Genomic DNA, 27,764 nt, shown 5'->3' on the forward strand with positions numbered 1-27,764 from the left:
TGGGAAGGGTACGAACATCAACATTCAGAGGTTGTTTCTAAATATTGATGCTGCGCAATACGATGCTACCCCTGGTTTTGTTCTCTCTCTGGATACATATAAAGCCTTTGACTCGGTTGAGTGGCGTTATCTTTGGATACTCCTCTCCCATTTAAATTTTGGACCGAGATTTATTGCTCTTGTACGCCTTTTGTATGAAAAACATATCGCTAGAGTGAGAACAAATATGGATGTATCTAAATCCCTCCCCTTGGGACATGGTACTCGTCAGGGTTGTCCCCTTTACCCTCTATTGTTTGCCCTTGCGATTGAGCCCCTGGCTTTGGCTGTGAGGTATTCAATTTCCATAAAAGGTATCCCTCAAGGTCCTATAATTGAGAAAATATCCCTGTATGCAGACGATACATTGGTGTACCTGGCGGATGATGGTCCTTCGCTGGCTTCCTTCCTACAATTAATTGACACATTTGGGGCCTTCTCGGGATTATCGGTTAATTGGTCCAAATCGGTTATGTTTCCTCTCTCTGCTGGATATTGTTCATGGCAGGGCCTCCCTGTCCCGATACAAATAGTATCTCAATTTACTTATCTTGGGGTGCGGGTTTCCCTTAATTTACTACGCTTTCATGAACTTAACCTGTGTCCGTTAGTAGTCTCTACGGAAAAACAGTTAAATGCCTGGAAGAATCTTCCCGTCTCCCTCTACGGAAGGATAAATCTTTTTAAAATGATATACCTCCCTAAATTTCTATATCTACTCCATGTTTGTCCAATTCTATTGTCCAAACAATTTTTTGGACACCATGATGGTATCTTACGCTCGTTCTACTGGCAGGGGGGCACACCCTAGGTTTAGTCTTAGTCTCTTGTAGGCCCCTAAAAGAATGGGGGGATGGCAGTGCCTAACCTTTATCTATACTACTTGGCTTCGCAGTTGGTGCTGGCACAGTGGTGGATTGACATTGATTTAAGCAATGCGGCCACTGCGTTAGCAGGAGCACTTATGACTTCTTATGAGAGTCTTACCAACTTGTTATAAAGGTTTAAATCCCTGTGTCATGCGCCGCAACCCGTTGCAAACTATAGCTAGTGCCTGGAGAAGGGCACATGTCTTACTGAAGGATATAGCAGGTCCATCTCACTCTCCTATTTGTATTTACTTGTACTATTGTACTTTGAAAACTAATAAATAAAACATAAAAAAAATAAAAAATAATTATTGAAGTGAAAACAGAGAACATGGTCTTCATACAGACCATTCATACGATATGAGAATGCTGCCTTACAGAATAGGGTCTACAGATTTCCTAGTCATCAAAGAGGTCCACTTAACAGATATATCCAGTTTTGCAACCATTTTTTTTTCAATTGCTCCAATGTTTCAAAAATAAAAAATGAAGCAACTTGGCAAATAGTCTAGATTACACATATCATATGTGTACACAGCTCCTATGCAGACTTATGTGTCACCATGATCACAGACTACATACAAACCCTGTGTGTACCCAGATCTTGTGTTACACCTCTGCCTCCTCTTCTTGCTAAAGGTTCTTTTACAAGGATCAAGGATCAGGAAAACGAGTGTTCATGCGAACGCTTGCTCCCGATCACTGCCCTGTGTAAACAGAGAAATGATCAGTCGATGAATGAGCAAATGCTCGTTCATCAGCTGATTGGATCTTTTATGCGGCCAAAAAAATGGTCGCTAGTCGGCAGCACATCTCCCTGTAGTAGACAGGGACATGTGCTGCCGACATGAAGGAAATGCATGGGGGCGAACGATCATATTAACAATCGTCCATCCCCATACATTAAAGATCATTGCTCCTTGTGAATAAAGCTAACGAGCGCTGATCGACATGCTGTATCATCGCTCGACACTTCTTTTCTGGCAAATATCGGGCCGTGTAAAAGTATCTTAACCTATATGCAGTAGGATACGGGGCAGATGGAAGAGAGTAACACACAACTGCAGGGTCTGACTACACACAGAGTTTGTTTGTAGTCAGTTTCCAGGGAGACACATAGGTCTGCATACATTAGGATATGTATAACCAAGACTACGTTTGATAACATACACAGTACTGACCTCGGCATTGATAAATCGAATTTCTGTAAGCATTCGTAGTAAGACCTTCTCATCATTAAATAATTCTGTTTTGGACTTTGAAGATTCCAGCTCTGAATTCCTTTCTTCATCCACCGCACTGTGGACAGGACTTTTATTTTGTGCTTAGGAAAAATTAGAACAAAAGAGATCACTTATTTTCTTTTGTAAGTCTAAACCCAAGCAATTCAAGCTACAAAGTGCAATTTTATTAGTAGCATTACTTAATCTAATTTTTAAAGAGCAATTTCACCCAAAAGTTGAATATACTTAGATACGGGCTAAAATACTACCGCTATGAAATGCTTGTATCATGGTTATCAAATAGGAAAAGGATTGCTCTTTAAAGAAGAGCAAAAGAAATATATAAAGAGCCCTCTGCTGTCCATTAATAATGTGATAACAACAATTACGACACGCGTTAACCTCACAGTTTCGAACACAGTCCCCGTCTCTTTTAGAAATTCCCGATGATAGGAATTCTGAAGACCAAAGAGAATTTTTTCGGCAATTTACACTCATCTTCTGAATGCAAAAACTGAGTCGAGTACACACTCTGTGCAGGCTGCATGGAAAACAATTATTCCCAACTTATCCGAGGAGGATTGGTCAGAGGCTCTAGAGTCACATTTATTTGTTTCTCTTTCTGTCAATAATAGACTGTCCCAACTGTACATAACACACCAGAGTTACCTTACTCCAACTAGTTTATATCGTATGTGTCGGCTGTCACATACAGAATGTCATAGAGGTCACTCTCCGGGGGCAAACTTCATACACCTTATTTGGGGGTGTGCATGTATTAGCTCCTTCTGGGATAAAGTAATTGATGTCTTGACTGGTATTGTATTGTTACCTGTACCCAAAACTCCGGAGGTTTGTCTGTTGGGTTTGCTGCAGCAGGAGAGTTGGCCATTTCATACTCGAATATTTCTCAGAGAAACTTTATTTCTGGCTAGGGAAGCTATAGCCTTGAGATGGATGGCGGATCGGCCTCCCTCGCTTGCACAATGGAAATCCCTGGTTAATAATGTCATCCCGTTTGAGAGAGTAGTCTACAGTAATAGGAAATGTCTCCACAAGTTTGGGAAGATTTGGGATGGATGGCTCTTCTCCTGTAATGACGGGGTATGTAGTAGACAGGTGAGCCCTAATCTACCCGCCAGTCAGTCCCTGCCTACTTGCACGGCCCGTCCTAGGCGACGGCGTACAACTGGGCGACGGTCCCTACGCTCAATAAGTGCACGACAGACAAACAGACAAGGGTAAACAGAAGCTAAGGGAAATGGGGCAGTTGCCCACGGCAAAACCGTGAGCAACAAGAGTAGTGAACGAGCCGAGTCAAACCAGGAGTGTACGAGGTACCAAACGCAGAGCAGGAGCGTAGTCAGTAAAGCCAGGGTTAAAATGACGCTGAGGTCAATAGTAATAGCTGGAACAGCAGAGCCAGAAAACAGGACAGAATCACAGGCAAAGGAAAAGCAGGAAATGAAGGTTTAAATAGACAGAGGGCGGGAGCTAGAACCATCTGGCCAGGCTGTGATAGGTTCTCCCACTCCTCAGCCTATTAGCCTGACTGGTAGCAGATCGAGTCACTCTATCAGACCTAGGAGAAGATGCAGACTGATTAATCACGGGTGTCGACACAGCTGTGTCTGGTAAATCCTTTACACCTCCTCTGCGACCTTAGATCCGGGAAATACTATGCATTCCTTATTGGACAGACTGACAGTGGAGGGTGGGGCGGAATAGATCTGTTGGGATAATGTTCTTGAGTACTGTACTTTAATATTTTTGCAATTTTCTTATGCATGTATGTATATGGAAATATATCAACTTATGTCATGCAACTGATTTGCCGAAATGCTACCGGGAACAATTGCCTGAAATGTGCTCCGTGTTGTGTATACGGTGCTTTGAATGGTATGTAATCTTTCTCAATCTACTGATGTATGATATACTGTAATATTTAGTTTTCTTTATTGCAAGCTTTGAGTTTAAAAAAATAATAATGTGAAAACAATTTAAAACTGCAGGTGTTTTGTGTTGATTCGCTGATTAGAGTGTGACACCATGAGTCTACAATCTTCAACTTTTACCCAATATTAAAATTTTCTGAGAGACTCAATTTTGGGTTTTCATTAACTGTTCGCCATAATCAGCAACATTAAAAGAAAAAAAATGCTGGAAATAGATCACTCTTTGTGTAATGAATCTATATTATATATGAGTTTCAACAAGAAATTGAATTACTGAAATAAATTAACTTTTTGATGATATTCTAGTTCATTGAGAAGGATTAGTATATATTTATATACTATTTATTACTATATTTATTAACCATAAACGCTAATATTTTTTTTTAAAAAGGCCACGGAGAAGACGCTGCAAAAAAATCACATCAGTGGTTCAATATATGAAAAATCTTACAGATATTAAACTAAGGCCCCTTTCACATCTGCTTTGGAGATTCCGCCAAAAATACCTGCACTATTGTTTTAGGTAATTCCACTAACACCCCGAAGGAAACTCGACGGAACCCTTTGTTCAACGGAGCCTGCGCATCAGGCATGCTCCTTCAGTCAATGCTCCATAGCTCTTGGCTGTGTTGATTTACACACTTCTATACAGCGGACTGAATGGGCTGCACTTAATGTACGGGTATATCGTCTGCTGTTTGTGGCTGCTTGTCTTTATAAACACAGCTCAGTCCTGTAGCTGCGGTCGGTGCATGATACTCTATTGATATGACACATAACTGCAGAAGACCTGTGATAACATTATACTTACAGACATCAAGCTTTGAAATACTCCACCGGCCGTCATCATACAACAGGCAGAACCGGCATGCTGCCCTACACACATCCCAAACAGATTGCTTCCGCGCTACTTTGGCCAAATCGGACCATAGCCTGACCCTATAAATAAAAACATCAGAAACAAAAAAATAGTAATGGCACATGTTCCCTTTGAATTACAGGACTACATTTAGCACTTCGCAATAATATTATACTGTAATATGTGTTGGAATTAATGCATGTCCATAGCATTTTCATTTCACATTTGTATAGACCATTACTTATTAAACAGTAGCCACAAGTAGCTCAGGCTCCTTATATGCGGCTACCAATCTGTTGTGCAGCAAATGAAACTCGGGATGTCAGAGCAGAACTGAAATATGGCACTGGGGTCAGAACCATGTGAATGGCAGCTAACACCAGGCCATATATCAGCTAACACCAGGCCATATATCAGCTCGCACCAGGCCATATATCAGCTAACACCAGGCCATATATCAGCTCGCACCAGGCCATATATCAGCTCGCACCAGGCCATATATCAGCTAACACCAGGCCATATATCAGCTAACACCAGGCCATATATCAGCTCGCACCAGGCCATATATCAGCTAACACCAGGCCATATATCAGCTCGCACCAGGCCATATATCAGCTCACACCAGGCCATATATCAGCTCGCACCAGGCCATATATCAGCTCGCACCAGGCCATATAACAGCTCACACCAGGCCATATAACAGCTCACACCAAGCCATATATCAGCTAACACCAGGCCATATATCAGCTAACACCAGGCCATATATCAGCTAACACCAGGCCATATATCAGCTAACACCAGGCCATATAACAGATAACACCAGGCCATATATCAGCTAACACCAGGCCATATATCAGCTAACACCAGGCCATATAACAGCTAACACCAGGCCATATATCAGCTAACACCAGGCCATATATCAGCTAACACCAGGCCATATATCAGCTAACACCAGGCCACATAACAGCTAACACCAGGCCACATATCAGCTAACACCAGGCCATATAACAGCTAACACCAGGCCATATATCAGAGAACACCAGGCCATATATCAGCTAACACCAGGCCATATATCAGCTAACACCAGGCCATATATCAGCTAACACCAGGCCATATAACAGCTCACACCAGGCCATATATCAGCTAACACCAGGCCATATATCAGCTAACACCAGGCCATATAACAGCTCACACCAGGCCATATATCAGCTAACACCAGGCCATATAACAGCTAACACCAGGCCATATAACAGCTAACACCAGGCCATATATCAGCTAACACCAGGCCATATAACAGCTAACACCAGGCCATATAACAGCTAACACCAGGCCATATAACAGCTAACACCAGGCCATATATCAGCTAACACCAGGCCATATAACAGCTAACACCAGGCCATATAACAGCTAACACCAGGCCATATAACAGCTAACACCAGGCCATATATCAGCTAACACCAGGCCATATATCAGCTAACACCAGGCCACATAACAGCTCACACCAGGCCATATATCAGCTAACACCAGGCCATATAACAGCTAACACCAGGCCATATAACAGCTAACACCAGGCCATATAACAGCTAACACCAGGCCATATAACAGCTAACACCAGGCCATATAACAGCTCACACCAGGCCATATATCAGCTAACACCAGGCCATATATCAGCTAACACCAGGCCATATATCAGCTAACACCAGGCCATATAACAGCTCACACCAGGCCATATATCAGCTAACACCAGGCCATATATCAGCTAACACCAGGCCATATAACAGCTCACACCAGGCCATATATCAGCTAACACCAGGCCATATATCAGCTAACACCAGGCCATATAACAGCTCACACCAGGCCATATATCAGCTAACACCAGGCCATATAACAGCTAACACCAGGCCATATAACAGCTAACACCAGGCCATATAACAGCTCACACCAGGCCATATAACAGCTAGCACCAGGCCATATAACAGCTAGCACCAGGCCATATAACAGCTAGCACCAGGCCATATAACAGCTAGCACCAGGCCATATAACAGCTAGCACCAGGCCATATAACAGCTCACACCAGGCCATATAACAGCTCACACCAGGCCATATAACAGCTAACACCAGGCCATATATCAGCTAACACCAGGCCATATAACAGCTAACACCAGGCCATATAACAGCTCACACCAGGCCATATAACAGCTCACACCAGGCCATATAACAGCTCACACCAGGCCATATAACAGCTCACACCAGGCCATATAACAGCTCACACCAGGCCATATAACAGCTCACACCAGGCCATATAACAGCTCACACCAGACCATATAACAGCTCACACCAGACCATATAACAGCTCACACCAGACCATATAACAGCTCACACCAGACCATATAACAGCTCACACCAGACCATATAACAGCTCACACCAGACCATATAACAGCTCACGCCAGACCATATAACAGCTCACGCCAGGCCATATAACAGCGAACACCAGGCCATATAACAGCGAACACCAGGCCATATAACAGCTCACGCCAGGCCATATATCAGCACAGACCAGGCCATATAGTGCTAACACCAGCCCATATAACAGCTCACGCCAGGCCATATAACAGCTCACAACAGGCCATATAGTGCTAACACCAGGCCATATAACAGCACTTAAAACTACGATCAGAACTGTAGAACAGCATTTGCACTAGCAAAGTATCACTGCGTCCACAGAAAATGTATGTTTAGTTGTTGCATTATTAGGTCCACATAACGTTATCTGACATGGATGAAGACCCTGATCATAGACTAGCTATACAAAATCTTTTACTTTCAAAGTAACAGCAGGATCTACTCAGTGAATATAATGTATTCATAAGGTTTATTAATTAAATCAGCTATATATAATGTATCACAGTACATCGGTAACACAGAGATTCACCGTGGGTGGTACTCACCTTTCTGCATCATTTGTATTGTCCATACGCTTTAAATGGCCATCAGTCTTCTGGACACACTTTGAATGATGCTGTGCTTTCATGCATAAATAACTTATACGTCCTTTGTTACTTTTACCTGTGGAGACTGACAGAAGACAAGACCTCGGTTCTAAATCTTACATCTGGAGACATATAGATGTCACCCCCAAAATAATGCAAACTGGTTATAGATTACTTATTATTTTTCATTCATTGAATAATGGTGGTTTAAATTGGAAGTAGAAAGAAATTTCCTACTTCCAGCACTGTGTCTGTTATAGGTGCCTGTGGTGTACTTTTTGTGAAATCTTTATTAGTTGCATCTCGCTGTGAGCTAGGAGTCCTCACTATTCCTGAGCTGCAATACCAGACACAGTCTGTGGATCAGAGTGGCGCTGTATCTGGTAACAAAAATCAAACCCTTTTTTCTAGCCCCAGATAACCCCCTTAAACATAGAACATCAATTGTCTTCCTCAGTCTTGTTTTAATTGCAGTCGTGTTTTAGAATTAGCATAACGGGATATGACAGAACATCTACCATGGTGGGTTACCTTTCGCTTCATTCTCACTATCAAGCACCATTTGAAAAACATCAGGAGCCAAGCAGAGGCCAGCATTGACAAGTAGTGAGCGCTTCTTCCTTACAGAGTCCTTTGAATTGCTTTGTTTTGCCTGCAAAAAAAAACGTACATCTCATGCAGAAAAAAAGCAGCCTGTGACTAGTGAACTACAACTCCTAAGATAACTCTTGGACACGGCAGTGCTATTCCAAATACCAAAGTCTGCATCCCCACCATCTGCAGGTTGGTGTAAGACGGCGGTCGTACCGTACATATTGACAGGAGTAGTACTGACACTCCTGCGGATATGTACAGTACGACCGCTGTCTTATACACCCTATACAGAGCAGTGGCTGCCCATTCTCCCCATACACTGCATTTCTCACACATACAGTGGTTGCGGCTAATGATGATGATGACAGGCAAAGGACCGATAGGCCGCCGTTCCACACAGTCCATACTCCGATGAAGCATCTCAGGCCATAGATGTCACACAGGTCTCCACCAGGGCCCTACTCAGAATCCACTCATGTAGTCCTCCCCTCTCTTGTTGGCTCGCTCTGCTGACACAAACTGGAATAGGGGGAAGTCATCTGTCACGTAAAGCTATGCCGGCACGTCACCAAGACCGAGGAAACTATACAGCCTCCGGGACCACGTGACTGGGTTTTGATCTGGCTGTACCGTGCAGAAGTGAAAATGCAACTCTATTAGTAAGTGCTTTCTTATTATCAGTAAAAAGTATCCGGCACACAAATTGGAGTAGAGATTTTTATTTATCTTATTGCCAGAGACTGAGTGCAACGTTTCGGTCTTGTTGACCTTCTTCAATTGAAGAAGGTCAACAAGACTGAAATGTTGCACTCAGCCTCTGGCAATAAGATAAATAGAAATCTCAACTCCAATTTGTGGGCCGGATACTTTTTACTGATTCGGAATTGGGTTGGGCCCCTCTCCGTGCACCACCCCGAGCTGGTGCTATATGAACCTCTACATATGCTTTGTTATTATGTTAGGAAATCAAGGCTCCTTCATTTTTTGCTACAGATAACCCCTTTAAAACAAGACCAAGGGTTCAGCCGTGATCTAGCCTGAGCAAGTCTTTAGTAGGCTGCCTATTCAGTCCCACTGCTGCCCCGAGTTGTGCTCGTTCAGAACAGTATTGTCCTTTTCCGGTTGAACGAGCGCAGCTCAGCATAACCAGTAGAGAAGTTATAGAACCCAGAAGAACATTACCTGCTCGATGATCATTGCTGCCTGGTCTTCTGCACGTTGTGGCTTCGTGTACAGTGTAGTTCGGAGCTGGAGCCGATGAAGGTAACTTTTCAGGTGGTTTTGATACTGTCTGTTGCCATCTAGAATCAATGCTTTCTCAAGGTGTCTTATTGCAACTTCGATTCGATCGTCCTCTTCTTCAATCTGAGCAATTTCCAAATGAATCTGGCAGCGCATTGCAGTCAGTAAACTGATGAGTGAAGACATGTAGATATATGGGATTTGTTTGGTGGCGTTTATTCGCAGTATATAGTAGACATTTTTATACCAAGTAGCTCTACAGAATAGACCCCACTCATAGTTACTCAACATTCTATAAACTCGCTAAAAGTACAGAAAGTTATCATATAGGAGTGTTAGTTGTACCAGCATCCAAAATATTCATTAAGAAAAGAGTACTGCTTAGGGTGTAATCTCTTAATAAACCCCCAAAGTTTCTCTTAAAGAGAAAGTGTCAGCTCTCCTGAAATGTAATTACTATAATAGACTTCCTTTTCCCATGAAATAGTAATTCTGGAGCATCTTTTCTTGGCTTGTGCCATTCCTTATCCTGGAAATGTATGAATGAATTGTAAACTGGGTGTTACCATTCCCCTTGTCAGTAGGGTGTGTCCCAAAACCATCTGACACTGTCCAATCAGTGTTCTCAGTGTCAGACTGTGTAGTGATACAACCTATTGACAAGGGGAATAGAGACACTTACTTGTTGATTTATTCATACATTTCAAGGAGGAATAACGGAGGAATGGCACAACGAAAAAATTCTTCAATATGGTTATTTTATTGGGAATACAAGTATTCACAAATATAGACATGACAGGAGAGGTGACAGGTCCTTTTTAACTGAGCACCACCATTCTGGAGACCCCCCAAAACACTGAAGCAGCCCTGTCATGAGTCACTTGGGAGCCAGCATTGGAAATACTTGCAAATACAATGTTTGTCAGACTGTACATTTCCTGTACGAATTTCCAGGTTAAACGTTTAATTCAATTGAAATTCATTTTAAACTTAGAGTTACTTGCCTATCTATGCTTTCTAGTGAATCGGATAAAGAAATGAATGGCTTCTTCAAGTGTTTGCGCAGATTGTGTTGTAGTAAAGGCAGACAAAGATTCCACATTGTTGTGCACACATCCTGAATAGTGTTCGGCTCCCCGAGACGGACGGCGTTCTGTAAAGTTGTCTCCAGCCTCTTTATAACTCTTAGCTGCGCCTGTATAGAAGAATACATACATTAATTTGGTGAGTGTATAAGGTGCAATGCTCTGGTGTCTGCCTAGATTCTTTATGACCTTATTTTTCTATAGAAAAAGATCTAGGAATTTATACGGAAATACAAGACATTTATATGAACTACATAAATACTGCCAGTGCCTGCTCCATTCTCAATCTAAATAAATTCTGAATATTACAAGATCCAGCAGAGAATTTCTTTGTACAGAGAACATGGTGGATGATGACACTGCTCCATGCAGGTGCTAAAGGTGTATTAATAGAGGGCAGCAAGCAGAGTGTCCCCTTAGGTCTATGTATCAGGGTACCACTTCTAAGGCTTCGTTCACATCTGTGTTGGAGGCTCTGTTCGGGGCCTCCGTCGCAGATCCAGCAGGGATTACCGGAGACAATAACGCAGCATGCGGAAATGTACGGAAATGTACGGCCAACCGAAAGATGCAACACATTTATTAAGAGGCAGTCACTTAATTTGTTGCATCTGCCGCTAAAGAATAGTTTATTAAAATTGGTGTTTGAAAAGCCAGTCTTAATATATCTTCTCCAGTGTATGTGGAGTCACTGTAAAGAGGAATTCCACACTAAAGGTGTTTAGCCGTAGATGCAATAATCTCCCAATACAGGATCTTCCTACAATACAGCAAAGTACTGAATTCACACATCTCCTGTGTCTTGGTTAATTCTTCAGCCTAAGTGAAAGAATATAAGATCCTTTTAAACTGGAGGAGAAAAGCAACGGGCACCTTATACTGGTGCAGAAATCCGTTGTCACTTTTACCTCCTGGGATCAGTGTGTGTTACATTAACACTTCATTGGCTGCCCCATGATCACATCAAGAATACCAGTGCATACCTCAACAACACTTTTAGTATAAGTATCAATCTGGTTGCCAAGATCAAGAACTTGAAGGTCACTCTGAAGACATTCTATGGCTATGAGGGTTTTTGGATCCTGAAATAAAGCACATAGACAAGTTTAGACAAAAAACACAATGTTAAAATTTATAGAAAAAAAAAACCAAAAAACATTATTCGGTTAAAATAATGTTTATTCAGATTGCGGGTCACCAACACAAGCTGATCAAGGGGGACCTGCTTCTGAGAGCTCTCACTGTCTGTTGGCATGGAGCGTCATTGTGTAAGTGAATTACACAGCTGTAATTAAAAGGGGTGTCAACTTTGGACAATAGTCCCTCAAAAATAATTAATTTTCATCCCGATCACCTTGAAAATTAAGCATAACATTGACATACGAGGGCGGTGCTTGTAATACATGGATGTTCTTTGTAGCTGCTCTCCGCTATGCCTAATCGGTGGAGGTCTTTGAATCCTCTATGATTAAATATGAGTTTTCGAAACCAGAAAATCCCAAGAATCAAGAGACACCCATTGGCTTCCATAAATGCCGGTAGGCCTGCAGAACTGAAAGCTGAAATGCGCCTTGCTCTGATTTCTACATAATTACATAACAGATAAACTAGACAATATATTTTCTTTATAATATTAAGTTATTAGCTTTACAAAAACTGCTTTTGAGATACATCAGTTACACCCAGGGCTGCATTCAAACTTCTGCTGGTTTCATGTTAGCTATCAGATTACAGGATCTGACATCAACCCCCCCAAAATATTGGAACCCCTGACGGAAAGTGGAAAAAAACACGTGTGAACAGAGTCTTACCTAACTGTAGAGTAATATAGAAATAACTTACTTCTTAGCAATGCAATGTATCAATTTGCAATGTGCCATTCATTATAGGAGTGCAGCTAGCAGTGTGCCTTTATAGTAACTCCCACACAGACCACAAAACCCATAATAACAAAGGCATTGGTTAAATAATTGCTTTCTCAGGGGATAAGTAGCAAAATTCCAGTAAATACTCCTAATAAAATCAAAAGTTAAGGTGTTGTCCATGAAGAATTAAAGGGGTTGTCCCAAGTTGACTCAAATTTTTTTTTTTAAACATTCTAAGCAGGAAATGAATTTTAAAACATTTGCTGTTAAAAAAAATTTAAAATTCATTTCCTAAGTGCCTTTTTTTTACACTTGATAACTCAGCAAGTGCTGGTTATCTTTTCTAAAAAGGGGCGTGAGCGGCTCGATGTCAATCAAGCCGCTCCGCTCTGCAGTGTGCGCGCTCCCGATGTTGCTAGATACTGTAGTTCTAGCAGCATCGGGAGAATGTTCGTCTCAAGCGGGCATGGTAAGCCCGATTGAGACGAACTTACCGTGAATGTCAACTACCCTACACTACACTACACTACATTTACCCCGTTTCGGCAAACAACTTCTCCCCCACCCTGTCACTACATGTAATGTTTGTAGCCGCCGCACCGGTGCTGCATCAGCACCCGGCGAACAACTAAAAATATATAAAAAAAATAAACTCACCTAAGACGTTCTAACGGCGCTCTGAACGGTCCCGTCACTTGCCATCTTCCCTCTTCTTGGCGCCGCTCGCATTCATAGTAACAATGCGTTGTGGCGCAGATGACGTAATCATATCAGGCACACGTGATTACTTCATCTGCACCCACCGCTCTGTTATTGTGAATGGGAGAAGAAAAGTGACGGGACCTTTCAGCTCTTCGTGGGAACGTCTTAGTGAGTTTATTTTTGTATGTATGTTGTCATGTATGTGTATATGTGCATGTATGTTTTCTTGTATGTATGTTGTCCTGTTTGTATGTGTATATGTGCATGTATGTATGTTTTCATGTATGTATGTTGTCATGTTTGTATGTGTATATGTGCATGTATGTTTTCATGTATGTATGTTGTCATGTTTGTATGTGTGTATGTTTTCATGTATGTATGTTTTCATGTAGGTATGTTTGCATGTATGTTTGTATGTATGTTTTCATGTATGTATGTTGTCATGTTTGTATGTGTATATGTGCATGTATGTTTGCATGTATGTAAGTTTTCATGTATGTATGTTTGCATGTATGTATATATGTACATGTTTGTATGTATGGTTGAATGCAAGTATGTATGTATGTATGTTTGCATGTATGTATGTTTGCATATATGTATGTTTGCATGTATGTTTGTATGTATGTATGTTTGCATGTATGTATGTTTTCTTGTATGTATGTTGTCATGTTTGTATGTGTATATGTGCATGTATGTTTGCATGTATGTATGTTTTCATGTATGTATGTTTGCTTGTATGTATGTTTGCATGTATGTTTGTTTGCTTGTATGTATGTTTGCTTGTATGCATGTATGTTTGCTTGCATGTATGTATGTTTGCTTGCATGTATGTATGTTTGCTTGCATGTATGTTTGTATGTATGTTTTCTTGTATGTATGTTGTCATGTTTGTATGTGTATATGTGCATGTATGTGTATGTATGTATGTTTGCTTGTATGTATGTTTGCTTGTATGTATGTTTGCTTGTATGTATGTATGTATGTATGTATGCTTGTATGTATGTATGTTTGCTTGTATGTATGTTCTCATATTTGTATGTGTATATGTGCATGTATGTTTTCATGTATGTATGTTTTCATGTATGTATGTTTTCTTGTATGTATGTTGTCATGTTTGTATGTGTATATGTGCATGTATGTGTATATGTGCATGTATGTTTGCATGTATGTATGTTTGCTTGTATGCATGTATGTTTGCTTGTATGTATGTATGTTTGCTTGCATGTATGTATGTTTGCTTGCATGTATGTATGTTTGTATGTATGTTTTCTTGTATGTATGTTGTCATGTTTGTATGTGTATATGTGCATGTATGTTTGCATGTATGTATGTTTTCATGTATGTATGTATGTATGTATGTTTGTATGTATGTTTTCTTGTATGTATGTTGTCATGTTTGTATGTGTATATGTGCATGTATGTTTGCATGTATGTATGCTTGCATGTATGTTTGCTTGTATGTATGTTTGCTTGTATGTATGTATGTTTGCTTGTATGTATGTATGTATGTTTGCATGTATGTATGTTTGCTTGCATGTATGTATGTTTGCTTGCTTGTATGTTTGCTTGCTTGTATGTTTGCTTGCTTGTATGTATGTTTGCTTGTATGTATGTTTGTTTGCTTGTATGTATGTTTGCTTGTATGTATGTATGTTTGTTTGTATAAATGTCTGTATGGCCATGTATGATACTGTCTGCCCTGTATCTAAGCCAACTTTGCCGCAGGCTTCTATACATGGTATAACAGTCAGTATCACACATGAAAGTGAAACTAAGCCTACGACATGTTTTATTTCATTTTTTTTTTTTATATTTTTGATTTTTTTACAGGTTTGGTGTTTGGACTACGTCGGTTTCGAGGACTACTTAGATGACGCTTTTTTATTTCATCAATAAAATGGTTAATGAGGGTTGTGTTGGGGGTGCTTTATTTCAATAAAATATTTTATCTATATCTTTGTGTTTTATTTTCAAGTTTTATTACTATCACTTTAGTAATGGCCGCTGTCTGAGTGACAAGGTCCATTACTAAGGGGAGGCTTAGTGTTAGCCGGTGCAGAGGCTAACACTAAACACCATTATTACCCCGGTACCCACCACCACCAGGGGTGCCGGGAAGAGCTGGGTACGATCCAGTACCCGACCATCTATTGTGATGGTCGGGCTCCGGGGCGGCCGCAGGCTGGTATTATGAGGCTGGGAAGGGCCAAAAACAGTGGACCTTCCCACCCTTGTAATGCTAGGCTGCTGCTGCTGTGTTGTATCTGGCTGGTTATAAAAATGGGGGGGACCCCACGTCATTTTTTTTTTATTATTTATTATTTTTTTTTATTAAAAAGACATGGGGTTCCACCCAATTTATCATAACCAGCCACATACAACACAGTGTTATTAGCCTGGGAATGTACTAAGCCAGTGGCCCCTCCCACCCGTGTAATGCCAGGCTGCTGCGGCCTTGTATATGGCTGGTTATTAAAAATGTGGACCCAACGTCTATTGTTAAATTGAAAAAAAAAACGACGTGGGGGTCCCCCACATTTTTATAACCAGCCCGATACAACACAGCAGCAGCAGCCTAGCATTACAAGGGTGGGAAGGTCCACTGTTTTTGGCCCTTCCCAGCCTCATAATACCAGCCTACGGCCGCCCCAGTACCCGACCATCACAACAGATGGTCGGGTACTGGATCGTACCAAGCTCTTCCCGGCACCCCTGGTGGTGGTGGGTACCGGGGTAATAATGGGTGGTTAGTGCTAGCCTCTGCACCAGCTAACACTAAGTACCGCCTTAATAATGGACGCTGTCAATCAGCCAACTACCATTATCTAGGCACTAATAAAGTTTGAAAAAAAAAGACAAAGACAATTTTTTTTTTATTGAAATAAGAAATCCCCAACAAAACCCTCGTTAACCATTTTATTAAAATTTTCAAAAAACGTAGATCTACGCAGTAGTCCAAAGAATTGAAGACGTAGTCCAATTGGTACATCAAAATCTGCAACAACATAAAAAAAAAGTTATCAATGTGAACAATACCGATACTTATACTCACCTACACACACACACACACACACACACACACACACACACACAAACAACCACACACAAACATATACACAAACACATAAACACACACCCATATATTACACAAACACACATAAACACATACACACAAACATATACACACAAACACACACATATACACACAAACACACACAAACACATGTACACAAACACACCCATATATACACAAACACACATAAACAAACACACAAATATACATATACAAAAATACACACACATACACACAAACATGCACAAACACACCCATATATACACAAACACACACACACATATACACACACAAACACATGTACACAAACACACCCAAATATACACAAACACACACACAAACATATACACAAACACACCCATATATACACAAACACACATATACACACAAACATGTACACAAACACACCCATATATACACAAACACACACATATATAAAAACACACACACACACACACAAACATATACACACAAACATATACACAAACACACCCATATACACACATACACAAAAATATACACAAACATATACACATACACACAAATACACCCATATATACACTCACACATAAACACACACACACACACACACACACACACACACATATGCACAAACACATATACACAAACACACCCATATATACACAAACACACACACATATACACAAACACATGTACACAAACACACCCAAATATACACAAACACACACATATACACACACACATATACACACAAACATATGTACACAAACACACCCATATATACACATACACAAACCCACACATATACAAAAACACACACACACAAACATATACACACACAAACACAAAAATATACACAAACATATACACATACACACAAATACACCCATATATACACTCACACATAAACACACACACACACACACACACACACACAAACAAACACATATACACAAACACACCCATATATACACAGACACACACACACACACACACACACACAAACATATACACACTTACCTTTAGCGGAGCGCAGACTTCTCCTTGCGACGGGTGCCTTTCCACTGCATCTTCTGCGCATGCGCCGAGAAGCGCCGAGATGCGCGTTCACGAGCAAATGACATCCTCTGCTCCGGACGCAGAGGATGTCATTACGCATGCGCGGCCACCGCTAAAGGTAAATAGCGGTGGCCGGGAACCTAGGCAACGAGCAGGATACAAAGAGGGACCGACCGCAACTTCAATCAAGAATAGCAAGAAAACGACATCGCTGGACGACGGACAGGTAATTAGAATTCTTCTTATTTTTACATGGGGGAGCTTTATAGCTCCATTTATCAACTTGGGACAACCCCTTTAAGTTTCCAAACTGGACTTGAAAAATGACAGGTGTAACCTGACTGCCACTACTGCACAATTCTTCTAAGATAAACGCATGCAGACACCGCAAAATATAAGTATTGTATACAGGGCTTCAGGTTATATGGGGGTATGAATACTTTTACAATGCTTTTGTGAACCCCTGATTATGTAGATTTTTTAAAGCAAAAGATTCATTCATTTTTCAATAGGACCCTATAGACTATTGATCAAACTGGATGATGTCCATACATTGGCATCACGTTCTAGGACTTTATGGCAGTGTAGTCCATAGCAAACAATTTCTGTTTTAAAGTGTATATGGATACTTTAAATCAGCATAATTGGTGTAACTACCGCTGTAGCAGCCATAGCAGCTGCTACGGGGCCCACGGTATGGGGGGGCCCGTGCAGCCCGGCCTGGCACATATCATTATGGGCCGGGCGGCACGGGCCACCTCATAGCCAGTGTCCTTAGGACGGAGATACAATTGAATAATATCCCGGAGCAGGTAGCTAGCTCTGCGCTGCCGTTCACTAGGCTACAGGCCATGTTAGGCCTGCAGCCTATAAGGCGCTGGGATAGGATCCCTGCGCAGGCCGGCGCTATGACGTCACTGGATAACACCGGCCTACGCAAGATTCCCCTCTCACAGGTTGCTGAGGAGGCGCGGGAACAGGCCTAGAGGAGTATAAGATTTTTTTTTGGGGGGGCACTATCTTCAAAGCGGGTTGTGTGTGGCACTATCTACAAAGTGGTTGTGTGTGGGACTATCTACAAAGGGGGGTATGTGTGGCACTATCTACAATTGGGGGTCGTGTGGCAGTATCTACAAGGTGGGGGTATGTGGCACTATCTCCAAAGGGCAGTGTGGCACTATCTACAGGGTGTCCCGGTGCTTTAAGTTTCGGGTCAGTTTTTTTAATAACTATTATGACTATGAAATTATTCTAAAGGTAAGCCATAAGGAAATATGCAAAATCTGAACCCTAGTCTGTGCTAATGAGGAGAAACAACTCCGAAACAGTGCTGTCTGCAGATGAGTGTCTCTGGTTTGACTATTAACCGGAGTCATGTTTCAAGGCTTAATAAAGGGTCGGACGTTGACGTCCTACTGGAGAAGAACTATTTTGCATACTTTTCCCCGGGAGCACTGCCCTTAAGTCTCTCTACCAGTTTGATCATCTTTGCAAGAAGAAACAGTACCTTTCAACGGCTGTTTGAAAAAGCATTTCACTCAGCCAATTAGAAGCCTACTCTGTGCTGATGAGGAGCAAGAACTCTGTAACAGTGTGGTCTACAGATGGAGGACTTTAGTTTGCCTATTACCCAAGTCATGTTTTAAGGCTCTATAAGAGGTCGGAGACTGATTTACAGGGCAGTCACCTATAAGTGGCTCTAGAGAGAGACTTTCTTCTGATGGAGAGATATTTTGCATACTTTTCCCAGGGAGCATTATCGTTAAGACTCCCTACCAGCTGGATCTCCCCAAAAAGAATCAATACCTTCAAAGAGAGGGGAAATAAAGCCTAAAATTATCTAATGGTGGTCCAAGGTCAAAAGTCTGTAAAGTGCCTGAACCTCTTATACCCCACAGTTATTGGAAATATCTTCCACAATATTCAAAACATTATTGATCTGACTGGCCCTTTGTTTGAAATGTGTCAAAAATTTCAAGCAATGGAAATACTTGAGCAGCACTGAATGTGTTTTAAGAAATTGGTGACGTAAGATGTAATATAGGAATCAGGCATTTGCCCAAATCTGCATTTGGATTTATACAAAACTTAAAGTGGTTGCATGGTCCAAAAATCAAATAGGCACATTTGGTACCTGTCAAGTGTGGACACACTAGCCTCTCTTTTACAGCTTGGCCTGCATGGCAGCATTAGGCCATGTTCACACAGGGCGGATACGCTGCGTAAAAGTTCACAGCATAACAGTCCAGGAACCCGCAGAGAATTCCGCCCAAAAAAAGGCACCAAATTGTGGTTCAGTTTTTCGGATGGAATGTCCGCTGCTTGTCTTTGCGACGCTTTCTTGTTTTCACCCAGGCCGACCTCTTGGAATGATGCTGCAGTCCATGTGACTACTGCAGCCTGTGATTGGCTGCAGGAGTCACATGGGATGAAAGATCATCCTAGGAGGTCCGCCTGGACGGAGAACAGAAGAACAGAAGAAAGCATCACTATGACAACTGCTGAGCTGTAAGTATAAACCTTTTTATTCATTTTAAACCAAAAAACATTTTTTGTTTTCTTCTGTTGTGGAATCGCAGCTTTTCCGCCGCAAAAAAACCAACATTTGCTATTTGTTGCAGGTTTTACCTCCCCATTGAATTCAACGGGGGAAGACCGGCAAAAGAAAAGCAGCTATTCTGAAGCATAAATTGACATGTTGCGATTTTAAAAAACGCAAAGCAGGTAAATTTCTGAACGATTTTACAGCAGATTTTTTATGCAGCGTGTGGAAGAAATTTGTTCAAATCTCACCCACTCTGCTGCTACAGTAATACGATGTAGACTTTCCGCATTGAAATCCGTTTTTACACTACGTTTGAACATACATTAAAGGGGTAATGTGGGGACCAAAAAGTATTATAATGCAGAGTAGTCACTGCAGTATGTGAGTACACTCGCTAACATACATTCCGATCCCCGTTGCGCTGATACTGAGATTTTCATAGATTTTTATAGCGCTGCCGGGGGCCCGGAAGTCTAGTTGCACGGCCATCTTTGATGACGATACGACTCTTCATCACATGACTGACCCCACTGTACACTACGTACTCGCTGTACTGCTTGTAAATAGAGTACTGTGGGGTGGGTCACATGACAGTCGTGTCGTATCGTCATCAAAGAAGACTGTGCAACTAGACTTCCGGTCCCCCCGGCAGCACTTTAAAAATCTATAAAAAAAATTCTGAATCAGCACGACGGGGGACCGGAATGTAGATTAGCGAGTGTACTCACATACTGCGGTGAGTACACTGCTAATAATTTTTGGTCCCCACATAACCCCTTTAAAGGTATAATCACTGGGTTTGTTAATATAGCTGTGCATCAATGTTCTGTAATACTGTGTAAACATAAATATATTTTTGCAAATCAAATAATCACATAGTAAGAGAGCAGCTCACAGCATGTAATAAACACAAAGCCTGTGAACATACAGCGATATCTGCAGTCTTCAGATCAGTGATGCAGGCGGCAGCGAGTTGATTGCATTTTAAATCCATTGAGAGACGAGCAAGTTCAATCAGCAGAGGAATTCTGTAAATGAACAGGACAATTGTGCACAAAGCATTAAGACTTGAAAATGACAGAAATGAAAGAGATACAGTATTTAAAGTAGACAGAGCTGTGCATTTTCTACAGATAATAATACTGGATATTATACCCAGAAATACAAACCGTATAATTACAGTATGATATTCGATGGTTAACGGGGGTCCCTCATCTGCTAGGAGCTATCATCGATTGACATCTGAGTAAAGGACTACAGAGGCCATGATTCCTCTCCACTTTCACAGACATTGCCTGTGTTTACAGCGGTCTTCATGCACCTCTATTACAAGGTGTAAGCTAGTGCTGTAATTACTCCCTGCCTGCTACTGAGACTCATCTCTGCTGTTCTGCTGCTAGATTATGCACTTTCTGCTGCCTAACATGTGAAGCTCAATCCCTCCAGAGACAGGGAGGAAGGGGGGAGTGGAGATAAGAGAAATGTGATGTGCGATGTCCCCTACTACATGGGAGAGGAAAAATTTCCGCGTGTTCAGTGTATGGAAAGTCACACAAGCAGGAGAAAAAGACCAGGAGTATAGTAATGTGATTGCATATGAGACTGGCTTACAGAAGAATTTCAGCTACAGACAGTACATTAGTAAGTGATTAATATTACTGCAGTTATACCATCTGCACACAATTTTTAAAGACCGGAAAACCCCTTTAATTGACATTAAAATTATTTACAATGAAGTCGATAGTGTGTCTCCAAAGAAACGCTTGGTCAGAGATCAGTACTGAAAGGATTTTAGCCCTTTACTGAGCTGCATAGACCCTACATTTCGAGAATTGCTGGGGTTCCAAGGCCCAATGTCCAAAAATTCTAAGACAATCACCTATTGGGAGAATCGGCATATGGTGACTTGCATGTAGCCATCTCTGCATTGAACTGTATGAAGATTGCGGCAGCTGGGAATCAGCAAACAGGGTCGCCAAACCAGTGGCCGGACGCCCACCAATCAGGCATTTATCGCATATTCATAAATCTTTAAAGGGGTTGTTCAGGATTAGAATAACATGGCCGCTTTCTTCCAGAAACAGCGCCACATTTGTCGAATCCTGGACAACTCCTGTAAGTAGATTAGACTGCCATCAACATAGATCACTGATACAGAGATTTCTGCACTAAAAGCCAGAGGGGCACATTACTCGGCACATTGTGGACTGTTCTTGGTGGGGGTCCAAAGTCACAGACACCAGCGATGCTATCTACTGTTATCTCAATGACATGTCAGAAGTGGAGGTAAATTTAAAGGGGCTTGACTTCAGAATCAGAATAGCTGCTGTGAGTTATGGTGTAAAAGCCAGGCCCCTGCATTCATGGGCTTTGAGAAATGTAAGGCACTAGGGATATATAGCAGCATCGATACCGAACGGGTAACGACAAGTGAAAACACAGGACCAAGACAATCAGCCGTTGCATTGCCGGGTGGTTGCTGTGCAGAGGCTCCAGCATAATTCAGGGATCTATTACAATGCATTTGGAAAGTCTTCAGACCCTTTACCCTTTTTTCACATTTTGTTATGTTGGATCCTTGTGCTAAAATAAAAAAAAATCACGTTTTTCCCTATCACTCTGCACTCAATACCCCAAAATGACAAAGTGAAAACAGAATTTTAGACATTTTTCACACAGGATCTTTGGTGCTCAGCCAGAGTGACCATTGGGTTCTTGGTCACCTCTCTTACCAAGACCCTTCTCCCCAGATTACTTAGTTTGGTGGGGAGACCTGCTCTAGGAAGAGTCCTGGTTGTTCCAAACGTCTTCCATTTAAGAATAATGGAGGCCACTGTGCTCTTGGGAACTTTCAGTGCAGCAGAATTTTTTTGTATCCTTCTCCAGATCTGTGCCTCCACACAATCCTGTCTCTGAGCTCTACAGGAAGTTCTTTCCTCCTCATGGCTTGGTTTTTGCTCTGATATGCATTGTCAGCTGTGAGACCTTATATAAACAGGGGTGTGTCTTTCCAAATCATGTCCAATGAAATGAATTTACCACAGGTGGACTCCAATCAAGGTGTAGAAACATTTCAAAGACGATCCAGAGAAATCGGAGGCTCCCAGAGCTAAAATTCAAGTGTCATAGCAAAGGGTCTGAATACTTATGTCCATGTGAAATTTGAGTTTTTAATTTGTAATAAATTTTTAAAATTCTGTTTTCACTTTGTCATTATGGAGTATTGCGTGTAGAATGATGGCGAAAAACTTTTTTTTTAACATTTAAGCACAAAGCCTCAACATAACAAAATGTGAAAGAATTGAAAGCACTAGGATGGAGAAGGACTATAACCTTTGGCATCTATCAGCAACAAACCTGATAAGATTTCACCAAATAAACGTTCGTTTTCCTTCAAGTAATGCGACAGTTGATTCAAGCCCAGAAGACGCACATTTGGGAGGCACAGTATTTACCACAACAGTTTATTATATTGAGCACACATTTAGTGTACCAGTGAAAGTAATAAATTCTAACAACAGATTAACTTACTTTTCCGAAGTGGATAAATGCAGAGCAGTCTCGTCGTTCACAGTAGCCAAGAGTTTATAAATTTCATTGAGGCTTGTAAAAACGTCATTTGCTGTAAAGGAGCCATCAATTTGTCTAAAAATAAAGAAGAAAATAAAAGTGGTGTTATTTGTAACAATACAATATTCAGTGATGTAAATTATTTTCAATGTTTGTAGTGCTGGCTAATCAGAATAAAGGGGTTGTCCAGTTTCAGCAAATACGGGTTATTTTGAAAACGTAAACAATTTTTCAATATACTTCATCAATTTCTTACGGTTTTCAAGGACTCTGCTTGCTGTTTTTCAGTAGAAACCTTTATTGTTCACGTTCAGTGGAAAAAAAAAAAAAACTGGTCATGCGATGAATATACAGGTGTTTGACTCATTATAGGGCCGGATTCACACGAGCACGTTTGGTCCGTGATATATGGTCCGTATGTCCGCCGCATTTCCCGGACCGAACACACTGCAGGAACCCGGGCTCCTAGCATCAAAGTTATCTATAACGCTAGGAGTCCATGTCTCTCCACGGAACAACTGTCCCGTACTGAAAACATGATTACAGTACGGAACAATTTTCCCGCAGTGAGACAGTGACACCTAGCGTCATAGATAACTATGAAGCTAGGAGCCCGGCTCCCTGCAGTGTGTTCGGTCCGGGAAATGCGGCTGACGTACGGACCGTATATCACGGACCGAACTTGCTCGTGTGAATCCGGCCTAAGACACAGCTCTGATAATTGTTCTGAAACGGTAACAGACCATGAACATGTATGTCCATCACATGACAAGGACATTTTTTTTTCCTACTGAAAGTAAACAATGAAGTTTATTTTGGAGTTTCTGCGAACAGAGATCTTGAAAACCATGAGGAATTGATACAGAAAGTAGATTGGATAATTATATAACTTTTCAATATACAATAAATAATCCTATTTGTTGAAACCAGAATCCCCCTTTAAATTGTCAAACAATTTATGCTAATCTAATAGAATACCAGATCTAGATCAACTTTGTAATTTACAAATTGTTAAAATGTTGTTGTTTCATCCATGCCAATTCTGTGTGACGTTACTGCCACTAGGTGTTTTCCTTCCTCTAATTTGCTCTCCTCCCCATGTTGTAAGCCCCTAGATACAGAGCAGAATTAATGGACCTGCCTATGATAGTCTATGGAGAGGAGAGGGGGAGCAGGAGGGAGGAGCAGAGAGAAAGTGAGTTAGAAAACAGATACGCTGTCTATAAAAGTCTATGTAGAGGGGCAGGGGAGCAAGAGCAGAGACACAGATACGCTGCCAATACAAGTTTCAGCTACACTGCTTATTACTGCTGTATAATGTCCTCGATCCTGCTGCAGCTTCTATATATGGATAAATAGAGATAGGAGAGCAGGATTTTTCTCTTCTATGTGGGCAGTGTATAGAAGACATGATAGCAGCTAAGCTTCACCCACTAGATCTGGGAAAGCGGAGAAATGGAGATAGAGCCTGAAGAGGGAAAACTGCAAAAAAAATGCAGAACACAAATCATATAATGGCCATAAATTGTGTTATTCCTCATTTTCATATTATGTGATCTTTGTTAATATATAACTTTTATTAGTATGGTTAAAATGGCCAAAATGTGACAATCACAATTTGGTTATTTTAACCATACTAATAAAAGTTATATATTAACAAAGATCACATACTTTCCTCTTTCTCTTTACTCCAACTATACATGAATACTCAGGTGGTGTACACCTATGTGGTCTATCTTTCACATATTGTCTCTTACATATTACCTTCATTTTCATATTACAATCAACCTTCAAAGAAAAACTAAAAATTGAGACTGGACTACCCAACTGCTATGCTCCAAGCTCTTTATTTTGGGTCCCCCATTTCGGAGAGCAAAATGAAGGTTGTTCCAGTACATGAAGGTTCCATAAGGACACCATAGCCATCAGAAATGTCTTGGTATATGTCTCTGTCCACCTCTGGTAAGCAGGACTACTTTATCTGGGTCCCATAACCATGCTTCTTGCATTACTAAATCAAATGTACATTTCTCCTTCTTATAAAAGTATGCAGGGAAGAAGATTTACGATATTTTACAAACACTTCAAGTTAAGAAAAATATTATATTGAGCTAAAAATAAACTTTATTGTAGAACACCGTTTCTTACAAAAATGGTAACAGCCTGTGTTATACTTCAGAGCTGCATTCACAATTCTGTCAACAAGGTTTTCATCTGTGTCCAAAAACCGAAGTGCTAAGGCTTAACCACCTTGGCTGACCAATGAGGATCATGAACTGGTGACCCCCCCCCCCCATATAACTCAGGTTTCCCTAATAGGGTTTATAAAAAAAAGTGTATTTTCTAAATGTTCTACGTAACATCTACTACAGCGCTTACATATTTGTATGAGAATCATGTATCTAACCAGAACAAACAAGCTCATACTTACGATCTCAGCTTCTGAATTTTATAGATGACTGACAGAGTCGCTGAACTTTTGGTTTCTTTAGCTGCTTTAGCAGAATCAATTAACTGGTGATGTACCTTAATGTAAGACAACAATTTATTATTCATTGCAGCCAGAAAACAAACATTAAATGCACTTTGCATGTATAGATCTAATTGACTAGTCATATGGATAGAGGCGATTTACATAAATGATTAGAGAGCGCCATTCACATGAGCTGACAAAGTCTAAACGCTTATTACATAAGAGTGTGATAAAATATGACATGACCTAGTTTAAGAAGATACAAAACGAATGATGTGTATACTTTGCAATCCCAAACCTCAATACAAATATTTATCTACAATCACAGGCCATCTACCTCATCTATAATAACAAGAATTTCCACCCAAAATGAAAAAAAAAAAAAAGCACCAATAAAAAATAGTCTTTTTGTCGAAACGCAAAGAGTCTTGATTATGAATATCCTACCGTTTTGTGCATGTGTCTCCATGGTAACAGACTATAAACAAACCCAGTGTAGTCTGATCCTGTAGTCATATTTCCATCCACCCGTCCCCAACTTCTAGAAAACTTACAAAATGGACTACTGTATGCTAGTAAATATCAGGTACCAGATGTAAGGGAGTGTGACTGCAGGATAAGGGCCCTTTTACACCAGCCAATTATCGGTCAAATGGCTCGTACCCGATAATTGTCCTGTGTAAACAGGGTAACGATTAGCCGATGAACGAGCAAACGCTCCTTCATCGGCTAATTGTATCGTTCTAAATGCCAAAAATATTATCGTTGTCGGCAGCACATCTCTGTGTTAACAAGGGGACGTGGTGCCGACATGATAGAAATGTATAGGGATGAGAGATCGCAGTAACGAGTGCTCGTCCCCGTAGTAGCTCTTTGTAAAAGGAGCAAACGAGCGCCGAACAACGAGCTGTCTCGTTGAACGGCAGTCGTTTACATGGTCCACGATGAGAGACTATCCGGGGTGTGTTTTTAATCTGTTACCCGGGCGATACATAGGTCTGCATAGAAGATGCAGTAGACACAAAAATATAGGACATTTTAAATCAAGCTTATTTGAAGAGTTACCAAATTTTAAACTTAGAAGGATTTGAACAAAACGCAGAGATAAATAAAAATAAATGACATACATAAAGAAATAATAACTTATATGCAATTTCCTATGTATGTCATTTATGTTTATTTATCCATGAGAAGATTTAAATGTATTTTATATCAAACTGTTTATGATGTACTTGAGTAACGGCGCTCTTTTTTGACCATTTAAGAGGGTCCAGACTGAAGCGCGTCACATAAAGTTTACTAATAAAAGCTGTTCATGGCACAGGAAAAATCTGTGGATAGTGCATTGACCCTGTTTGCAGCGCCCGAGACTGAAGGAGCAGTTTTGAAGTTGTTTTCCCCATAATACAGAATATTGGGATCATGCACTTACCATTTTGGCAAAGAGCACAGGATACTTGTGTGGAGCCATGGCTTTAATAAATTCACTAGCCATAGATGCACAGTCAGCAGCTTCCTTCATTTTCTGTGCATCCAGAAAACTTTCCAGCAGCTCTCTGAAAAGAGACAAAAGTGTTTACATGTGTGCAACTTACTACAATATGTATCGCACTATATCACAAGTTAGGGAGACTTTAC

The 27,764-nt window shown here is 40.9% G+C and overlaps 1 protein-coding gene across 3 annotated transcripts in view; it reads right to left on the minus strand.

Annotated features, from left to right (window-relative positions):
• The window catches only part of CFAP46 (cilia and flagella associated protein 46), a 151,717-nt gene that overhangs the window by 110,303 nt on the left and 13,650 nt on the right, over positions 1-27,764 (minus strand). For all 3 annotated transcript variants that reach the window (XM_075843226.1, XM_075843225.1, XM_075843227.1), the window contains 11 exons: positions 27,559-27,682; positions 26,085-26,179; positions 23,615-23,728; positions 21,012-21,111; positions 11,841-11,939; positions 10,777-10,967; positions 9,713-9,941; positions 8,468-8,588; positions 7,895-8,021; positions 4,898-5,025; positions 2,090-2,232 (listed from right to left, as the gene is read on the minus strand). In XM_075843226.1, the coding sequence (XP_075699341.1) occupies positions 2,090-2,232; positions 4,898-5,025; positions 7,895-8,021; positions 8,468-8,588; positions 9,713-9,941; positions 10,777-10,967; positions 11,841-11,939; positions 21,012-21,111; positions 23,615-23,728; positions 26,085-26,179; positions 27,559-27,682 (1,471 nt within the window). The remainder of the gene's footprint in view (positions 1-2,089; positions 2,233-4,897; positions 5,026-7,894; positions 8,022-8,467; positions 8,589-9,712; positions 9,942-10,776; positions 10,968-11,840; positions 11,940-21,011; positions 21,112-23,614; positions 23,729-26,084; positions 26,180-27,558; positions 27,683-27,764) is intronic.

This window comes from Rhinoderma darwinii, chromosome 11 (assembly GCF_050947455.1).
Source record: "Rhinoderma darwinii isolate aRhiDar2 chromosome 11, aRhiDar2.hap1, whole genome shotgun sequence".
NCBI classification, from domain to species: Eukaryota; Metazoa; Chordata; class Amphibia; order Anura; family Rhinodermatidae; genus Rhinoderma; species Rhinoderma darwinii.